At 43.1% G+C, this 16,714-nt stretch overlaps 4 protein-coding genes across 4 annotated transcripts; 2 read left to right on the top strand and 2 right to left on the bottom strand.

Annotated features, from left to right (window-relative positions):
* The first annotated feature begins 295 nt into the window (after positions 1 to 295).
* On the top strand, positions 296 to 3,519 carry EAE97_010258 (uncharacterized protein). Its single transcript, XM_038880773.1, has 3 exons — positions 296 to 2,152; positions 2,213 to 2,578; positions 2,637 to 3,519. Exons 2-3 carry the CDS (start codon positions 2,290 to 2,292, stop codon positions 3,107 to 3,109), a joined length of 762 nt encoding a protein of 253 aa, XP_038728483.1. The 5' UTR covers positions 296 to 2,152; positions 2,213 to 2,289; the 3' UTR covers positions 3,110 to 3,519.
* A 1,294-nt stretch (positions 3,520 to 4,813) lies between these two features.
* On the bottom strand, positions 4,814 to 6,643 carry EAE97_010257 (uncharacterized protein; the record flags this gene model as incomplete). The annotated part of the gene is made up of 4 exons (XM_038880772.1): positions 4,814 to 5,466; positions 5,521 to 5,613; positions 5,673 to 6,431; positions 6,493 to 6,643. 4 exons carry the CDS (start codon positions 6,641 to 6,643, stop codon positions 4,814 to 4,816), a joined length of 1,656 nt encoding a protein of 551 aa, XP_038728482.1.
* Positions 6,644 to 7,883: 1,240 nt separating this feature from the next.
* Positions 7,884 to 11,549, bottom strand: EAE97_010256 (uncharacterized protein; the record flags this gene model as incomplete). The annotated part of the gene is made up of 1 exon (XM_038880771.1): positions 7,884 to 11,549. The coding sequence occupies one exon, from the start codon at positions 11,547 to 11,549 to the stop codon at positions 7,884 to 7,886; it is 3,666 nt and encodes a 1,221-aa protein (XP_038728481.1).
* Positions 11,550 to 13,519: 1,970 nt separating this feature from the next.
* Positions 13,520 to 13,759, top strand: EAE97_010255 (uncharacterized protein; the record flags this gene model as incomplete). The annotated part of the gene is made up of 1 exon (XM_038880770.1): positions 13,520 to 13,759. The coding sequence occupies one exon, from the start codon at positions 13,520 to 13,522 to the stop codon at positions 13,757 to 13,759; it is 240 nt and encodes a 79-aa protein (XP_038728480.1).
* Between the last annotated feature and the right edge of the window lie 2,955 nt (positions 13,760 to 16,714).

Raw genomic sequence — 16,714 nt, 5'->3', positions numbered from 1 at the left:
ATACTATCACAGTTTCTCAGTCTTTTCTACTTTCACTGCAATTAGCACAAAGGCATCATTTTACCATTCCAGTATCAGATAGTCGAAGACACTACTTTACTTTATACAGGAATGCTACAGGGTGCAAATTTACCAATTGATCCCGATTGGCCTTGAAATCTTAGGGACACCATGCCACATGAAATTTCAGGTCGGACTGTGAGGACAATCCTGTCTGAACAGGAGTAGATCACGCAACCACAGCTTGAACTCAGTCGTACAGTTGTCATCTATACATCAGATGTCTAGCTCATAGATCGCTGGTCTACGTTACTTTATTCGAAACTGATGAGACGAAGTCCCATCGCATCGTGTTGTGGAAAGAATATGCCAACATGCTATACTCTCGACAACGATTCAGTTGGCCCCTTTCTCATTTCCAGTAAAGAGGTCGATGCTGTGAACGTCACCAATTGTTGTTTATATATTTAGACAATATCATCCATCGCCTACCTGTGCATAAATGGTCTGATTTGTTTGGATAAACAACATCTGCAGATCTTGGCCAAGCTTCTGTCAAAAATCTCAAATTGACGGACACTGACTTATCAAAAGCTTGACTCACAAACCATTGCTGGAACGGACGGATGCCAAGGATTCCGTGGTATATCGCTCGTATCTTGCAATTCGCTCAGATGGAGAGTTTGTTTATGAAACGCCGCCTGTGTGCTGTTGTATCGAAAAGCTAATGGTGGGTGGACTCGGCAATAACCTAGCCGGTATCTTCGGAGCTTTCCATGGGCTGAATTTTGGTGAATCCTGATTGCTTGATGCGAATATGCGATAAAGTCCAGCGCCCATTCGTCCTCGGTATTGGCGACGGCGTTAACGACATGCGGCCGTCTACTATCAATATACTTAGTACTGCGCCTCTTTCATCTAGCACATTTGCTGACACTGGTACCATCACGGGCCACAGACAGCCAACGGATGTCATAACTATAGAATTTGTGAAACGAAACATTGAGATGGAGCTAATAGAATGCTTGGAGAAATTGAAGAGTAGCGCGCGGTACTTTCAAACACAAGGTATTCCAATTTACTTTCCATATCATTAGGATCAACTATCATTCTCTTCTGGCTTAGAAACCAGCATCCAGCGATCCTGCCAACCATCAAAGCGTTCCCTTAATCCTCGTGCTCCCGAAAAGAGTTCCGAATGATTGGCGCAAGGTTTTAAACGCTCGGATTTCAGGGGTTTCATCGACCAAACGAAAAGCTTAACCAATTAACCTTAGCGAGTTAGCTTTACCCCAAATCTCGACATATTGTATCCATGTCTCAAATATTTTTTCAACCGTAGATGAACCATGGAGTAACATGTCATGATACTATTGGATACCAGCAGGAAGAAATTCAAGTGTTCTTTTAATTTGCATCAACATTGGCACGAAATGAATATGATTGCCTGCAGCGAATTGGTGATACGTATCGCCGATATTTCGATCCTGGCTAGTAGTCAACCTTATTTCTATCACTCCCAATCTATTTGATATGGTGATCAATTTCAGAAGAATCAAGGCTAGGAGGTCGTAGCAACCAAAGGATGAAACAAGCAGAATCTGCAAAAAAAATCGAAGTAATTCCCATACTATCTACCTCCACCGAATTGAAACAGCCTTGCTATATTGATTCTGATGTACCGGTCCCGATCGTCTTTGCTAATCAAAAAAGAAGTGGTGAGAACGGCCATGGCTTTCGGGCCACAATCAAAGTGTTTGAATTGCGTACAACTTCAACCCACTATTTCCAACGCTTGTACCTGCAGATATGCCAACGATTTGCTGGATAAAGGATGGCGCAGCAATTTCCTGCAGAGGATATGCACCTTCAAAAGCTTTGTGGAACGGTAGGGTAATGTTTGTCAAGGCTACCTAATCCACTATCCAAATTTGATCTTTATAGAGTGAATCCTTGGGATGGCACGATCGATCCACAGTCTATGATTCATAAACCTTGGTTTCCTCCCCTCTTCAAAAAAACTCAGTTACTTATCTACTACCTTCGTTCTTCAGAATCATAATCCTTCACATAATTTCTTCAATACTCTCTTGAGTAGTGGAACACTTTCGCTTTGGACACCATTCACATCTAACGTCACTTCCCTCTTAATGTGGGTCTTTATTTACACGCGAAAGCTTCTATAACTTAAGTACTGACCTTTCTTCTTCAGTTCAACACTTTCCATTAAGAAAGTTTCCAGGTCATTTAAAAGTTTTACATATACTCAAATCCCTACTCGCCATCAAGATGCAATCAAAAATGATTTCATCAGTTCTTGTAACTGCACTCCTCAGTCTTGCGCAAGCGCAAACAACAACCTTCCCAATAACCGGTACCTTGGGCAACGCGACCATTCCTGAAAACAATCCAGTCGGTCCAATCTACGTCGCAACACTTCCAGACATGGAGTTTTTTAACCCTGATGACCCACGCGGTAACATCAAGGGATCTGTCTCCGCAACTGCCAACCCTGATGGCATCGGTGTTCAATTCCAAGTCCAATTCTCTAACCTCCCCACCAGTGGTGGACCATTCGGTAAGTACTTCGCATGGTTAGCCATCTTCTCACTTCCCCTCGCTAACACCAACTTCAGTCTATCATCTCCACGCCCATCCCGTTCCATCAGACGGAAACTGCACCGGTACCCTCGGCCATCTCGACCCTTTTCTCCGCGGCGAAACTCCCGCTTGCAACTCCTCCCTCCCCCAAACCTGTCAAGTGGGCGATCTCTCAGGCAAACACGGCAAAGTCACTTCAGATCCCTTTCAAGCCTCTTACGTCGACGAGTTTGCTTCAACACTCGAGGGCTTGGGTAGTTTCTTCGGTAATCGCTCATTGACTGTTCATTTCGGAAACACTACGCGAATCACCTGTGCAAACTTTACCTTGTTGGATGGTGTTGTAGGAGGTGATTACGAAGGAAGTGCGAACAGCACAAGAGATGGAGCAAATGGAACTGCTACCAGCACTGGAGGACCTGCACAATTCACCGGCGCGGCTGGAAAGATCAGTGTTCAGAGCAGTTTGATAGCTATCATGGGTGCTGTTTTGGTGTTCGCGCTCTGAGCAGATGATATCCACATTGATATTTCAAAACAAAAATGATGACGATAATATGGGGGAAAAGAGAGACGTGGAGTTTTTGGCGTTCAAGATATCCATCATACCCGGCACAAGGCCTGCTTAATAACTGCAATAATGGAAGAAATGGTTATTTTACAGAGGTAATTGCGAACTGGAGTGGTTAGATAATAGAGAGATAGCTGCCTGCTAATTAGGTGGTGATGTGTGTATAATTCATAAACGTATTGGCTTTGATGTATCTGGTATCCTGCGCTTGAGAATGCAAACATTTTGAGAGAAAATTTGGAGGTATGGATACTTGTCGTATGTCGGAGTAGATTGTATCTACAAAACTACATCTTCCGCATGCCCAGGTGCCATTCGAGTCTTCGAGATTTTTCAAATACTCTTCTTATATATAGCACAAGCATCACCCATCACCATTTGCGCATTTCAAACCTCAAACCTATCCACATCTCTTCCTAAATATATCCACCAAAGTCCCGAATCCCACATCATTACACTCTCTGTCCCCTCCCCATCACCCGCCAAGCATTTTCTCCCTCCCTCTCTCCCACTTCTTCTCGAAGCAAACATTCCCTTCTACGCACTCTACACATTCTGTCTAAACATAAACATAAACATAAACATCCGAAGTCAAGTTTCTTAGCCATCTTGGCAATCTCCAACTCTTTACATTTCTTATCATGCCTATCCCTGTCCTTTATTGAACTCTACGATTTCGTGGAAAAGACGGATAGATAGTTTGTTTCGAATCTTGGTATTAGGTATCCGTGCTGAATTGAATCTGGATACTAATGTATTTTTGTTCTACTTTTTTTTCGTCTCTGGTTGATTCCTGGGGGAGAGACAAATAAAAATTGGAAGGAGTAGTAGAGAGAGGGATATGGTAGTTTGATAAATTTTGGGAGGAGTTGGGCTGGGAGAAGTTGGTATTCGTACAAGTGTATATCTGAAAAAATTCAAGTTCTTCCTCGCATCAAACACTCAGTCAGATGCATTCAGGAATCAAAAAATTCCTCAATTTGAGATTATTGCGGAAACATGTGATTTTGTTAACAATGATAATGAGAATGTATATAGAAATAAAATGCACCGTTTACTTTGATGGCTGGAATATGAAGGATGAGAGGAGTGCTTTGGTCTATTTCTCTAGAGGGAAGATGTTATGATCTATGATTTCTGGGAGAAGTTCTGGCTGCGCTTTAACTATGTCTCTTGGGGATATAGATGATTGGTATATCGAGGTATTGAGGTATATGGCATAAGTATATATTCAGTCAATGTCCTACCTTCTTGACCTGATACGTATGACGGTGACATGTTTAAGAAAATGAGGATTTCTTTTCCGTAGACAATATATATACGAAGATGATGTGAATTCCACGGAAAACAAGAATTTTATTAGGTACTATGACAATCCTAGTACAAGAAGATCTTCGTGACAGGAACATTCGATGACTGGATTGAGACTACTGTACAAAATAACTGTTTTCAACATAAGAAATCAAATCAACCTATCAAAACACCCTCCAATTCTCCCTCCAATTTCCCCACCTCTCCCTTTCTCCTAAAGTCCGACCACGACCGAAGATTAAATATTAATTGGGTTTGTATTTATATATAGTTCAAACTTCCATTACCCATATCAAATCCAAAATGTAAAGTGAAGTTAGAAAACACAACTTAGCGACTAGCAGTATTCTCTTTCTCAACCAGATGAACCGCTTCCTCTTGCTTACTCTGAGTCCTCTGACTCAAGACTCCTTGTGCAGCCTCGACATCCGCTCCAGTGGACCCAGCACCCATAACACCATTACCATTCTTTGTCCACTCGGGACTATGTCTTGGGTCTCTGGCGCGAGGATCCGCACACATACGATCAATTGATTCCAAAGACTGTCCCTTAGTTTCATAGATGAAGACGTAAGCGAACAAAGCAGATAGGAACCCGGTAGCTCCGAAAATGAAAAAGACTTTGGCCTTCAAATTCGCATTTTCTTCGCCCACCAGATATGGGGTGACGAATGCGATGATGAAGTTCCAAAACCAATTCGAGGCGGTACTGAGAGCAACTCCACGACCACGAAGAGCCAATGGAAACATCTCGCCAGATACTGCCCAGGCGGTAGGACCCCAAGTGCTGGCAAAGAAGAAGATGTGGACTAAGACGAAGACGAAGAGAACCCACTGAGCGGCTTTGCTCTCGGTGAGCACGGTGCCGACAATGGCGATGATAAATTCGCAAATAGACATGAAGATGCCACCATAGATAAGAAGAGGACGTCTGCCGAATCTTTCAATAGTCCAGAAAGAGATGGGAGTCGAGGCAACGTTTACTGTGCTGTGTTAGTTCACTTCTTGAGGATTGTCGGTGGTTGTACTTCACTCACCAATGTTTGTAATGGTAGCCAAGAGGAAGACACTGGTTAGTCCAACTTGTGCGAAATACGTTGTACCATAGTAGAAGATGAAATTTACACCAGCTATAATAAGGGTCAGTAACGTTTTAAAATCATATTTAAGGTAGAGGGAGAAAGCTTACTTAATTGTTGCATCATTTGCACCATTGTACCGATGAAAGTTCTATAAAGATTGCTTCCGCGATGGAAACCTCCTGCAAAGAGGTCTTTCCATGCACCGTTACCATTTGCGCGCTCGATCCTAGTATCCTCAATCATAACCGCATATTCTCTTTCGAGATATACGTTGCCATCAGCGCGTCCACGCAATCTCTTCAAAGCTGCCTTGGCCTCTTCCTCTCTGCCCTTGGAGAGATACCATCTTGGGGATTCAGGGAGAATAAGGATCAAGCCGATGAAAAGAAAACCTGCAAAGACAAACTGCAACCCAATTGGAATTTGGAATGAGGCGTTACTTCGGATATCTTTGGTACCTTGATTGACTCCTGAAGCGATGAGAAGACCGATTGTAATACCAAATTGATAGACACTGATACAGGCACCTCGAATCTTCTGGGGGCAAATCTCGGTTTGGAAAGCAATGATATTGGCAGACACAAAACCGATACCAAAACCAGCGATAGCACGGCCAGCAGCCAGCATACCAATAACAGGATAAGCAACTTGAAGAACGACACCGGCACAGTAGATAGCGCAACCGATGAGGATAGTGTTACGACGTCCCCATCGGTCAGACGAGTAGCCAGAGGCAAGGGCACCGAGGAATGTGCCGACGGAAAGTAAGGAAACTATGACAGATTTGCCCCATGTAGGATACATATAGCCCATGTAGCCCAACGGATCAGTCGAGGGCTCGCCATAAGCCAATTTGAAGTAATCCACTATTATTGAGAGGTGGTTAACATGTGTACACAAATAGATAGAAGATCAGAATGAACTTACTCCCAAGGCAGCCGTTGATGTAACCAGCATCGTAACCGAAGAGGAAACCACCAGTGGCAGGGAAAGAACATCTGAGTTTTTCCGTGAAAGAAATAGGAGGGTTGTCATGCGGGTGGACATCTTTGTCCTCGTTCGATTTATTGGTTGCCATGTTTAGAATATGTTGAAGATATTAATTTCAAGTGAAATACAGAACGGATCGAGTGGAAGAGGAGATGCTCAGACTATATAGCCATTGAAATGCGGAGATACCCCAGATTGCTAATTTATTTAATGCCATATTGCCCACTTTATCTTCATGACGTGCAGAATAAATGCATGACCTTGATGGTTCGATGAGTGATGGATAACTTTGAATCTGAAGTAGTTCTCCCCACTTGGGGAAGCTCTAAGTTGATGTTTTGCATAGCACTATGTCTCTTATTGGTTAGCTCTAAGAGACAGTATTTTCGGTCATTGTCTTGGCTCTTTTCTTGGTGGAGGATTAGCTATAACAGTAGTGCCAAATGTGGGCTATCAGATTAGAATTAGCTGCTGGTCTATTACCTAGAGCTCAACCCCAACGCTAGTTTTTAAATCTCCAAGTCAAAGAAATGGCTCGATCTACTCCGCATACCCCAGAGAGTTCCGCTCATTACCAGACTCACATCTACATTGCTAACCTTCCTGTAATGTATGATATGCTTTGAGACCTATCAATATGTTTCGCAAAAATACACAGACATGACAGCTATACAAAATTTTCATCGCAACTCATATTGGTTGTCTTAAAGATACGCCACAACCGTTGGCACTAGCCAAGGCGGGGAAAGTTCAGCATGAGCTAAAACGATCGACTTCTGTCAACTGAGTTTAAAGCTAAATGGTTTACAATCTAAGCCTCGATAGTTCATAAGCCAAGGGTTTCAATAAGAATCTATTAGCAGAAAATAACACTTGGTCGAACAGCAAAAGTCACATGCGTAGACCGGTAGACAAGTGTAATTGAGCTTTTGCATTACTAATTTTCAGTCCAGTGGACGAGTATGATTAGAATGGACAAGAAGATGCATATGGTTAGTAACACCGTCATAGAATAGGTCTGACTGATCCTTGGTACTATGAATCATTTCGATATCCATTTGTAGCATTTCACCCAGATCAACACCAATTCCTACAATAACAGATATAGCAACCAAGAAGGGAAAGAAAAAGATGTGTATGCTGTGGTATCTATGCGATAAAAGATGAAATCAAAAGAGGTATATCCAATTACTATACAAAGAAAAGGCACTGTGGTTCAAATGCTCACAAACGCAAACCAAAAATTCTCCCCCCCTTCCCAAGGAATGACTAAAGAAAAAGGCTCTGGGTAGCTGAAAAATCATATGGAGCAGGATAATTTCCATTCATCATTGGCGGCCGTAATATTGCATGTTTTGAGGAGAATGTTGTAAGTTTTGAGGTGATTGACCATAGGAGGAAGAGCTACCCTGGGCAGTCGTACGACTCATGGGCACTTGCTGAAAGCTGGTCATGGGATCGACACTCAAAGAATCAAAGCCAAATGTATTTTGATCCATCATATATGTTGAAACTGGAGGGGAAGTCGTGACGAAAGGTTGGTTCATTGAGAAAGCGATAGCGGAGTGAGGTGTCTGATTGAAATTCTGATTGGGTTGAGATTGAAAAGAATTGGGACCGATTGAAGCAAAGGCAGAATGAGGTGGATGATCAACCTTGTTTTGGATGAAGCTACCGGTAGTGTCGATAGTCCCAAAAGCTGAGTGGGGTTGATCAATCTTATTGCTCACAAAGCCGGTATTAATATATGATGGCGTAGGATGATGCATATTGTTAAGGTTAGCAGAGTTCATTGAGCCAGATTGTCGCGGTTGGTTTGTTCGCTGAGCACTATATGCATTGACATTGGCATTGGCATTGGCATTGGCGTTGGAAAATAGTGGAAATTGTTCACTTGGGTTTCCTTGCGTCATTGGGGTGTGTGTCATTGAGTTTCCCATGACATACGTTGGTGAAGGGCCAGACGTAGAATAAAATGCGGGTTGATGGAAACCTGCACTAAACTGAGGTACCATGGGGATGTTGGGTGAAATGCTTTCCATGCCATAAGGACTTGACTCCTCGAATTTGGTTTTGCCCATTGGAGTTACGGGAGTAAGATTTTGTTCGATTGGGCTGATAATTGTATCAGCATCAACATTCTTCTGGTCAACAAGTTGAAGAATAGGTAAACTGATATGCTCCATGTGTTTCGCCAGATGAACAGTGAGTTTTTTCCAAGTGGTGAAGGATTTACCACAGAATTTGCAGGGCTCATCCTGTGGTTTATTTGTTGTTTCGTGATGACATCTTTCTAGCATCGCCCAAGCTTGCTCAGTATGTTTGGCCTTTTTGATAGCTGCTTTTGTCTTCTGTTTAGGCTCTGGTAGTTTGTGCTCACGAACCAGATGCTGCAGGAAGTTATCCTTTCGATAACAAGGATGGCTGCAATCTTCAATTTGACATATCCACCACTCCAAATGCCTGTGTCTCTCATTCTCATGGCGAACCCAGTCGGCCTTGCGTTTGAATGATTTGGGCTCCCTACATTTATCATATGTACAAGTGAATGGTTGCACATCTTCATGGACATGCTTTGTCCAATCTGAGGGTTTATGAAATTTCTTAGATTTGAAGCACAATTGACATTCAAACTCTGCGGGGAGATTTCGAGTTGGTGGTAATGGAACACCTTTGGGGAAAGATTCGCTAGAAAGAGCACCATCACCAGGGTTCGAATCGTCGGAAAAATCTGTAACCAGTTGTAGCCCACCAACACTACGGTCATGATCTCGATTCTTTCCCTTGGCATCATATAATGTGGCACTTCCACCCAATGCGATGCAATGTGGTCTTGCAGAACAATTTTGGTTCATGATGGCCTGCATGTGTTTTACCCGTTGATCAAGAAGATTCTTGTATCGGATTTCTTGCTGATGAGCAATGCGACTAACAAGCCAACTGAACTTTGGATTCATGTCGGGATTTAGCCGCCTTACATGCTCCTTGAAACCTTCATATGTAGGAACAATCGGTTCCGATTGAGTATGTTCCATTCTGATGTCACCTTCATCGCCTTGCTCATCATCGTCATCTTCTTCAGACTCAGGCTCAACCTGAGGAGCCAAACTTGGAATAGGTGGACCACCTTGTTTCTTCCAGAGCTCACCAATAGCAGATATCGAAGTAGCAGATCCGCCTTCTCGAACCGACAGATCGCTCTTACTTCTAGTCCGCCCGCTGTCTTTGCGAAGGAAGGGTAGATTTAAAAGAGGGCTTTTCGGAGATGCTGCACTCATAGAGCCATTACGAGCGTGTGGTGTGTGGTGTGCACTTGTACCGACCGCAGTTCCGATTCCAGAAATTGCTGCTATTGCAGTATTGAGACTTGGTGTTGGCTTCTTACCAAAGCTAGATGTTCTTGGTGGTGGTGCTAGATTGTTTGAGTTGTTTTGCTTTTGCTTCATCTCCATTGAAGAATCTTGCAAGTTTGAAGAGCTACGGGTTCTCTTGTTGAGATTACTGTTACTTCTCACACGAGTAACAGCGCGTTGTCCCAAATTTGAAAGGTTAGTCCAACGTCCTGATCCTTTCCTTTCTGGTTTGATTGATAATTTTTTGAGGAGACTACCATCAGCCACGGCGTCATAGTCCATCAGGCTTGGCTCACTTCTTCGTCGCGTGCCCCAAGTTGCTGCACGTGAGATTATTGAAAAAGTATCTGCGTTTCCATTCCACTTTTGAATGGCATCATTTGCCGTAGCTGGTGCTTGAAAGTTGGTGACTGTCATGTATGGTAGCGCAGGAGCATCGTTGAATTGGCGTATTTGGCTCATCAGTTTCACGTCATCATCAGTTGGGGAGTCGCCTTTGATGTTGTAATAAACTTGCCCATCAAGAAACCTATTCTCTCTGATGCTTGCGGCATCGTCTACTGGTGCCAAATTAACTTCGGCCTGCTCAACCTGTACAGCATAAGTCGATTCTCTAGATCTCGGCACATTTGGATCGCTGGTTGAATTGCCTCTCTGGCGCCATAAGTGTACCTGTATGTTCGTGTCCTCGATATGCCGTTGCTCTTCTTGTTCTTTGAGATTAGGAATTTCAGTGCCGGAGAAAGCTTTTCGACTTTCAGGGTCTAATCCCGCCAGACCTGTTGCGTCATTCGGACTCCATAATCCTTCATCATCCCGCAATGCGGTCGGTTTGGTGCTCTGGTTGAAACTCTGGGATGGATATTGATAATCTTCAAAATCGGGTTTCACTGGCTCCCTGTATTGATTCGCATTCGGCGCAAAATCGCGCCTAGCCGAAGATTGTTCTTCGGCCCAATGCGAAACAGTCACATGCGGACTGTGGGCACGAAAAGCCATGCCGGTTGGTTCGAACCCTTCAGCGCTCGTGCGACTGCTGCCGCTATTATCTGGCGTCAATTGCAGCGTATTGAGTGTCGATGTCAATTCTGGGAATGGAAACCCCGATTGATTGATCTCGTTGTCGATCTCTATTTCGTGATGTGTAATTATTGAATGGGTCTTATCATTCACCTCGCTTCTAGGGGAAGGTGTGTTTGGAATACTTGTATTCTTTGGGCTGAGCGGATACTTTGAAGCGTCCAAAGCTTCTGGTGATTTTTGATTCCTAGTATTCGAAGACGCCTGATGTGTGGCTGTTGTATACGCCTCCGTTGGATATGTTGTAAGATTGGATGGTAGTGAATCTATTCGCTGCACGCCGGCGTCGAAGTCCACTCCAAAGAATTCGTCCTCGATTTCGCTATAGTCGCTACCAAAGTTGCTGAATTCGGAAAGACTTTCGACTGGTGTACTACCAATGTTGTATGGACTTGTAGAATTACTGAGTGTATGCGATTGATTGTACGGAGACAGGAGAGTAGGGTTGAATTGTGTGTTGGCTATGTGATGTGTATTCAAGCAGAGAGAGTCGGTCTCATCTCGTGAGTATTGAACTTGAGCGTCGACTAAATGTGATGAGATGGAAGTGTATGAAGACATAACGTGTGGAGAATATAGGAGGCTATGTATATCTTAGGGGTACGATATGTATAAAAAGCTGTGGTCTTCTTTTTGTAGGCCTAATCAGCTATAAGTGTGGTCAACAGGTAATAAGCAAGGTACTGGTCATGTTGCAGCCTCGGGGATCGGTGTTGCAGGTATTGCAGGTCTTATATGCAGGTCATACAACTGCAATTGAGGTGAACTGGTTCGCTGGATGATACCAATGAAGTAGCAGTATGAAATAGTAAGAAACGAATTCGGAATGTTGAAAATTTGGGGGGTAAAAGGTATGGTATCTGTGTGGATAAAATGAAACTAGCGGTCGAATGTGTTCTATTCGTGACAAAAGATAAAAATATTGGTGATGTGGGTGAGCTGACAGAAAGCAAATGTAAAGACTACTGTGAGAAGGTATGGGGATGAGATAAAAAGGGATGAGGATGAACGATTGAAAGAGGAGGAGTCGGAGGGGTGAGAGAAACCTTTTGGCGGGAACTGGGGGGTGTGGTACTAAATTGACAGGACAAGGACTTGGAGCTGAGGGGGCGTGCAGCGATTAACTTTTAGGCGCTAAGGCTAAGATAAGCAGTGTTCCAGGTTCGATACAAGCAAGCAGTGCTTGTCCCAGTGATGAGAAATCTAATCTAATGGATGGGAAGAGTGGTGTGGTGGTAGTTGTGGCGGACGGGCTCTGTATTTAATTGAGATGAGGTCAAGAAATAATAGATTTTCTCAAGCATCAACAAACGATGTGATGGGAAGGAAACTCGTAAAGGGCGAATTCCAAAGTGTTGAAGTTGTTTGTTGTTGGTGTTCCAGAGACATGGAGATTGATAGTAGAAAGCCTTATTTTTTCTCTAACTTAGTCTGTCTATAAATTTCCTAGTTTCCGCGAGCTTCTTTGAAAGCTAAGCAATATGACAGGGACTTGGTCAGCGGGAGAACGAACGGATTCACAGACCCAGGAACAAGGGCCAGCGATTAAAATCGGAGTTTGACGACCAAATGTGAGAATTTGACGCTGAAGCAATAACAGCAAACAATTCAAAGAAAAGAAAAGCTAGAGTGTATTAGATGAAAAACGGCATAGTCTAGCTAATGACGAGCTGGTGGAGCAAAGTTGAATGGTGGAGGAGAAAGCAAAAATTAAACGACCTTGGGTCTTGACTGCGCGCAATCTTCCCAGCACAAATATAAAAAGATAACCAGGCGATCTGATGGATACTGGTACAAAGAGTGGGTTGGGTGGGTTGGGTGAGAGTGGAAACGCACAAGTGGGTAGGCACCTTTACTTGGGCTGATCGTGATCAAATGCCATCAATTTGGCCATAACTAGAATCATTTGCCATTGGAATCTACAAGGGAATGTTCAAGGGAATCTACAACCCCAACATGATTTACGAGGTATGACAGGGCCATAAAGCTTCATCAAGGGTGTCGAAAACGAGACATTCTTCAACATTTGTTGGAATTAGAAGTCACGAATCATCATCTTCATGCCTACTCAACTACCCGGTATGGCAAAGTACAGCTCAAGGTATACAAACCCATTTACTGGAGCAAGGCAGACCAAGCACTCGTTCATTCAACTCAAGCTTCGAATCAGCCCGAGACTTCCAGATCTTAGTCTTTTTCATGACATGACATAGCAAGTTGGCATAACAGGTATGATGGGGAAAGCGGCTGTGTACATTTTATGATGTCAGGAACTATTCATCCAAAGCTACCCATTTTCATTCAATCGTCTTTCGGAACTTTCATACATTTGCACAGCCAGCAAATGCATGATTAATTCGAACAATCAAACCCAAGCGTACTTCCTTCATTCAAAGCCCTCTCATCCCTCCGAAGATGAGCTCCCGGGTTCCTGCATCTAAAGTACGATCCCGATTAAGAAAGCTAAGAAATGTTTAGAGAATCCTAATATCTAATTGGTTGTCCGTCCAATAAGGTTACTTTGGGAGAAAATGGGTTGGCCTCGTGTTTCAAAAGGCTTAAGTCTTACGGGTAACAATCATCAATTGGTATTTTTCAAGCGAAAGGAAGGTCTTAACCATGGGGGACCTCAAGATGTGGCCGTAAGCACAAGGGCCGTGGGCGCTTACACAAGACGGAGGGAGAAGGTTGCGACCCATTTTCGAGCCATTCTCCACCAGCAAATTGCTGGAATGGTAGAAGTCCATCAATCGATATCATCTAAAGCTTAGAAGAAATCAAAAATGGCCAAGATACCAGTTTATATGACATGCCCCCGAGGCCCCTTCATCGTTCGCTTGTCGTAACCGTACAGCCGCCGAGTACAAACAAGGTGGATCGGATCAGTTCATTGAAAAAACCTTGGGAGCTCAATCCCTTCGATGTTTACTTTTCAGTTCTTCCCTTAACATCCAATCATAAATCCCAAAAGTTCAATCAAATAATTGCATAGCCTTGATCTGATAGTATCTAGCTATTTGTCTTTACAATTGAATTGATCCACCGTAGCCGTTTCTTTCGTTTAGTTTTTTGGCTACACATCTGACAGTCATCCATCAACAGCCTTGTCCCAGTGATCCATACATATCGTCCTCTGGCTTCCGGCCTGTTTCACTAACAATATGGCGTTCCTGCTGCGGTAAAACTTCAGAGGACCGAATGCTTCGCCCACCCATACGACGGGCTGAGCATTTCTCTTTCCTTTCACCGAATAAATCTGAGAGGACGAAAAAAAAATGGAACGGGATCTAGGATTTCGAAAAGCTTTGGAATCTGGACCCCAATACTTGAAAGATCCATTTCTTGAATGAAATAAACGTCTTTACATTCCTCACGAGTGCCGTAAGAGGGAAGTTTAGAAAATGAAGGGACATGTCCGGGGCAACTCAACCTCAAGCAAATTTCACGTCATGTATTATTTACTGTTACGTGTTGTTATTTTAAGAAATGTCTGTCATGATCACATCCCACTTTTTATCTGTGTCTTGGTATTTGTCTCCTTGAATTTCTTTTATTTTTACAATTTTCATCGTTCCAGTGACGATGATGATGAACACTGCTCTTTGGCTCGGGAACATGCCCGACATGGAAGGGTGCGGGGTAGAACCACGGCCGGTACTCGGTCAAGAAATGTGTCAATGATGTTTTAACCACCGACCCCATTGCTTCATGCTTCACACTTGACGCTCCGAATACTTCATGATGTCTTTTTCCTTTTAAGCAGAATTCAGGTTCTCGGGAATCGTCAGAAAGTACATGCCGATGGCTTAATGCATTGATTACACAAAATCCTTCCGGGCTCACCGGATACGCAACCGAAGACATAAAACGTGAATCTGGTTGATGAGACCGGATCAATATCCGTGATCGAGTCAATATCTGGGGTCCAGGAGAAGTGCGTGTTCAGCCACCCGTCAAACCTCTCTTGCTAAATTCTAGGCTCCCCCCCCCCATCGCAAGTCTTATATTTGGAAATGTAACTGCCATGAAAGCTTCTGGTCTCGTCAGATGTATGATATGTTCACTCGCCTCCAGATTTGTTCCAAGATGAGAAGTATCAGGTAGAGTTGATGTGTACTTTCGGTCTAAGTATTACTTTCAGAGGAGAAGGGATCGGAGCGACTACTGGTAGTGTTAGATGGTGGTCTCAACCAAGTCGTCAATCACATATCTCACTCTTTTCTTCCAGTGCGTATCCCGAAAGAAATAACTCTACATTGATCATTCAATATTATCAAACTGTCTCCGATCATCTATGAATAGTCTGCTCCAAACATCTTTGTAGCTCGGTTTCAATATTCACAGGGTTCCTCGCTCGCGATCTCTGTAAATTCCCAGTAAAGATGATGGTCTTTTTTTGTCAATATCTTCGTCTAAGTATCAAGTAGCCAAATGTGTCAGTCTATAGCAAGCCTCTGCGCCCCAGACTATCAATCCAGAAGTAATCATCGAATAGTTTACTATTAAGTACCTAGACGCAGTTTTCACGTCACATCTTTCACTACCATCTTGAACACTTGATTTCAAATCCCTGATTCATCTCATGATACACCATCTCATCTCCTCCTTCCCCTTGCCTTCAATTCCGTAGCTTCATCATTTTCAAAGCTCCTCTCTTTTTCTCATCACCTCATATTGTGAATGTTCAATCTTCAAGATCCACTCCATCACATTATTGAGCCTTCAACCACATTCGATCTAAATAATAGTGGTCGAAACACTTGGGTGGTATTATAGTGTATCGTTATGTAGCAGAATGCAGTTGATACATGCACAAGCCCTCACAGATGGTCAAGATCTGTGAGCAACAAATGTGGGTGTTGATAAAGTCCGCGAGGTACTTGGATTGCCAGCACACTTTCTTTTTCATCATCTGATTCATTAGTAGATGAATTTGTGAGTGATGGACAGAGAATTATTCTCTGTCAGGTTAATGAAATATCTTTTTCCTGTCCAGGGCGTTCACCCAGATGGTATTGAGTAGGGTGCACACCTAGATAAATCCAAATAGGGATAGTGAATACATGTTAAATCTCACTGACACTTAGGCATAGCTACTTTAAATACGAGTTTTATTTGCCAATTCCTGTAACTCCTTCACTACAATATTCACCACCTCCAAGTTCAAAACTCGGTGATCTTGCTATTCCGGGAACTGTTTACTTAATGCTCTACCCAATAAAAGTATCTATCTTATTTACTTTCGCACTCGCATTACCTGTAGCATGATTACCCTTTGTTACACCATGAGCATCAATGGAAAGCTACATATGGACAGTTCCCAATATTCATCGATTTGAAATGAAGTCTAACTCGCCAGAATTATAGTTCCTAATCAAAGAAATTTAGTTGAACAGAATATATCCTCTTAGCTCTTTCAAGGGAAACACACGCGCAGTTCCATAGAGCAGTAGAAATAAATGCTCCTGAATGATAATCAATACTTTGCTTTACATTCCATTGTTTGAGTTCATACCAGCACCAACACCTCAAGGATATTAGATTTCAGGATACTCTGCGGCGTTGATAACACACCGCTGGAACTGTTGGCTACGCTCAATGCATGCGTATACTATTTCATGGTAATAGTGACGCAAAAGGATGTGAGCATGTATAGTACTTCGCAGAGCAAAGAAGCCATCTACAGGCCCCCATCCTATCTTATATTCTTACAGTTCGGAGATTCC

This window comes from Botrytis byssoidea (genome assembly GCF_014898295.1).
Source record: "Botrytis byssoidea strain MUCL 94 chromosome Unknown BBYS_026, whole genome shotgun sequence".
NCBI classification, from domain to species: Eukaryota; Fungi; Ascomycota; class Leotiomycetes; order Helotiales; family Sclerotiniaceae; genus Botrytis; species Botrytis byssoidea.
This window is presented reverse-complemented; position numbering and strand designations above follow the sequence as displayed.

What these genes read in the sequence shown, in the direction of transcription:
- EAE97_010258 (XM_038880773.1), top strand. Translation starts at nt 2,290, where the DNA reads ATGCAATCAAAAATGATTTCATCAGTTCTTGTAACTGCACTCCTCAGT. An exon ending in CACCAGTGGTGGACCATTCG is followed by an intron (nt 2,579 to 2,636) that starts GTAAGTACTTCG and finishes CACCAACTTCAG; the next exon opens with TCTATCATCTCCACGCCCAT.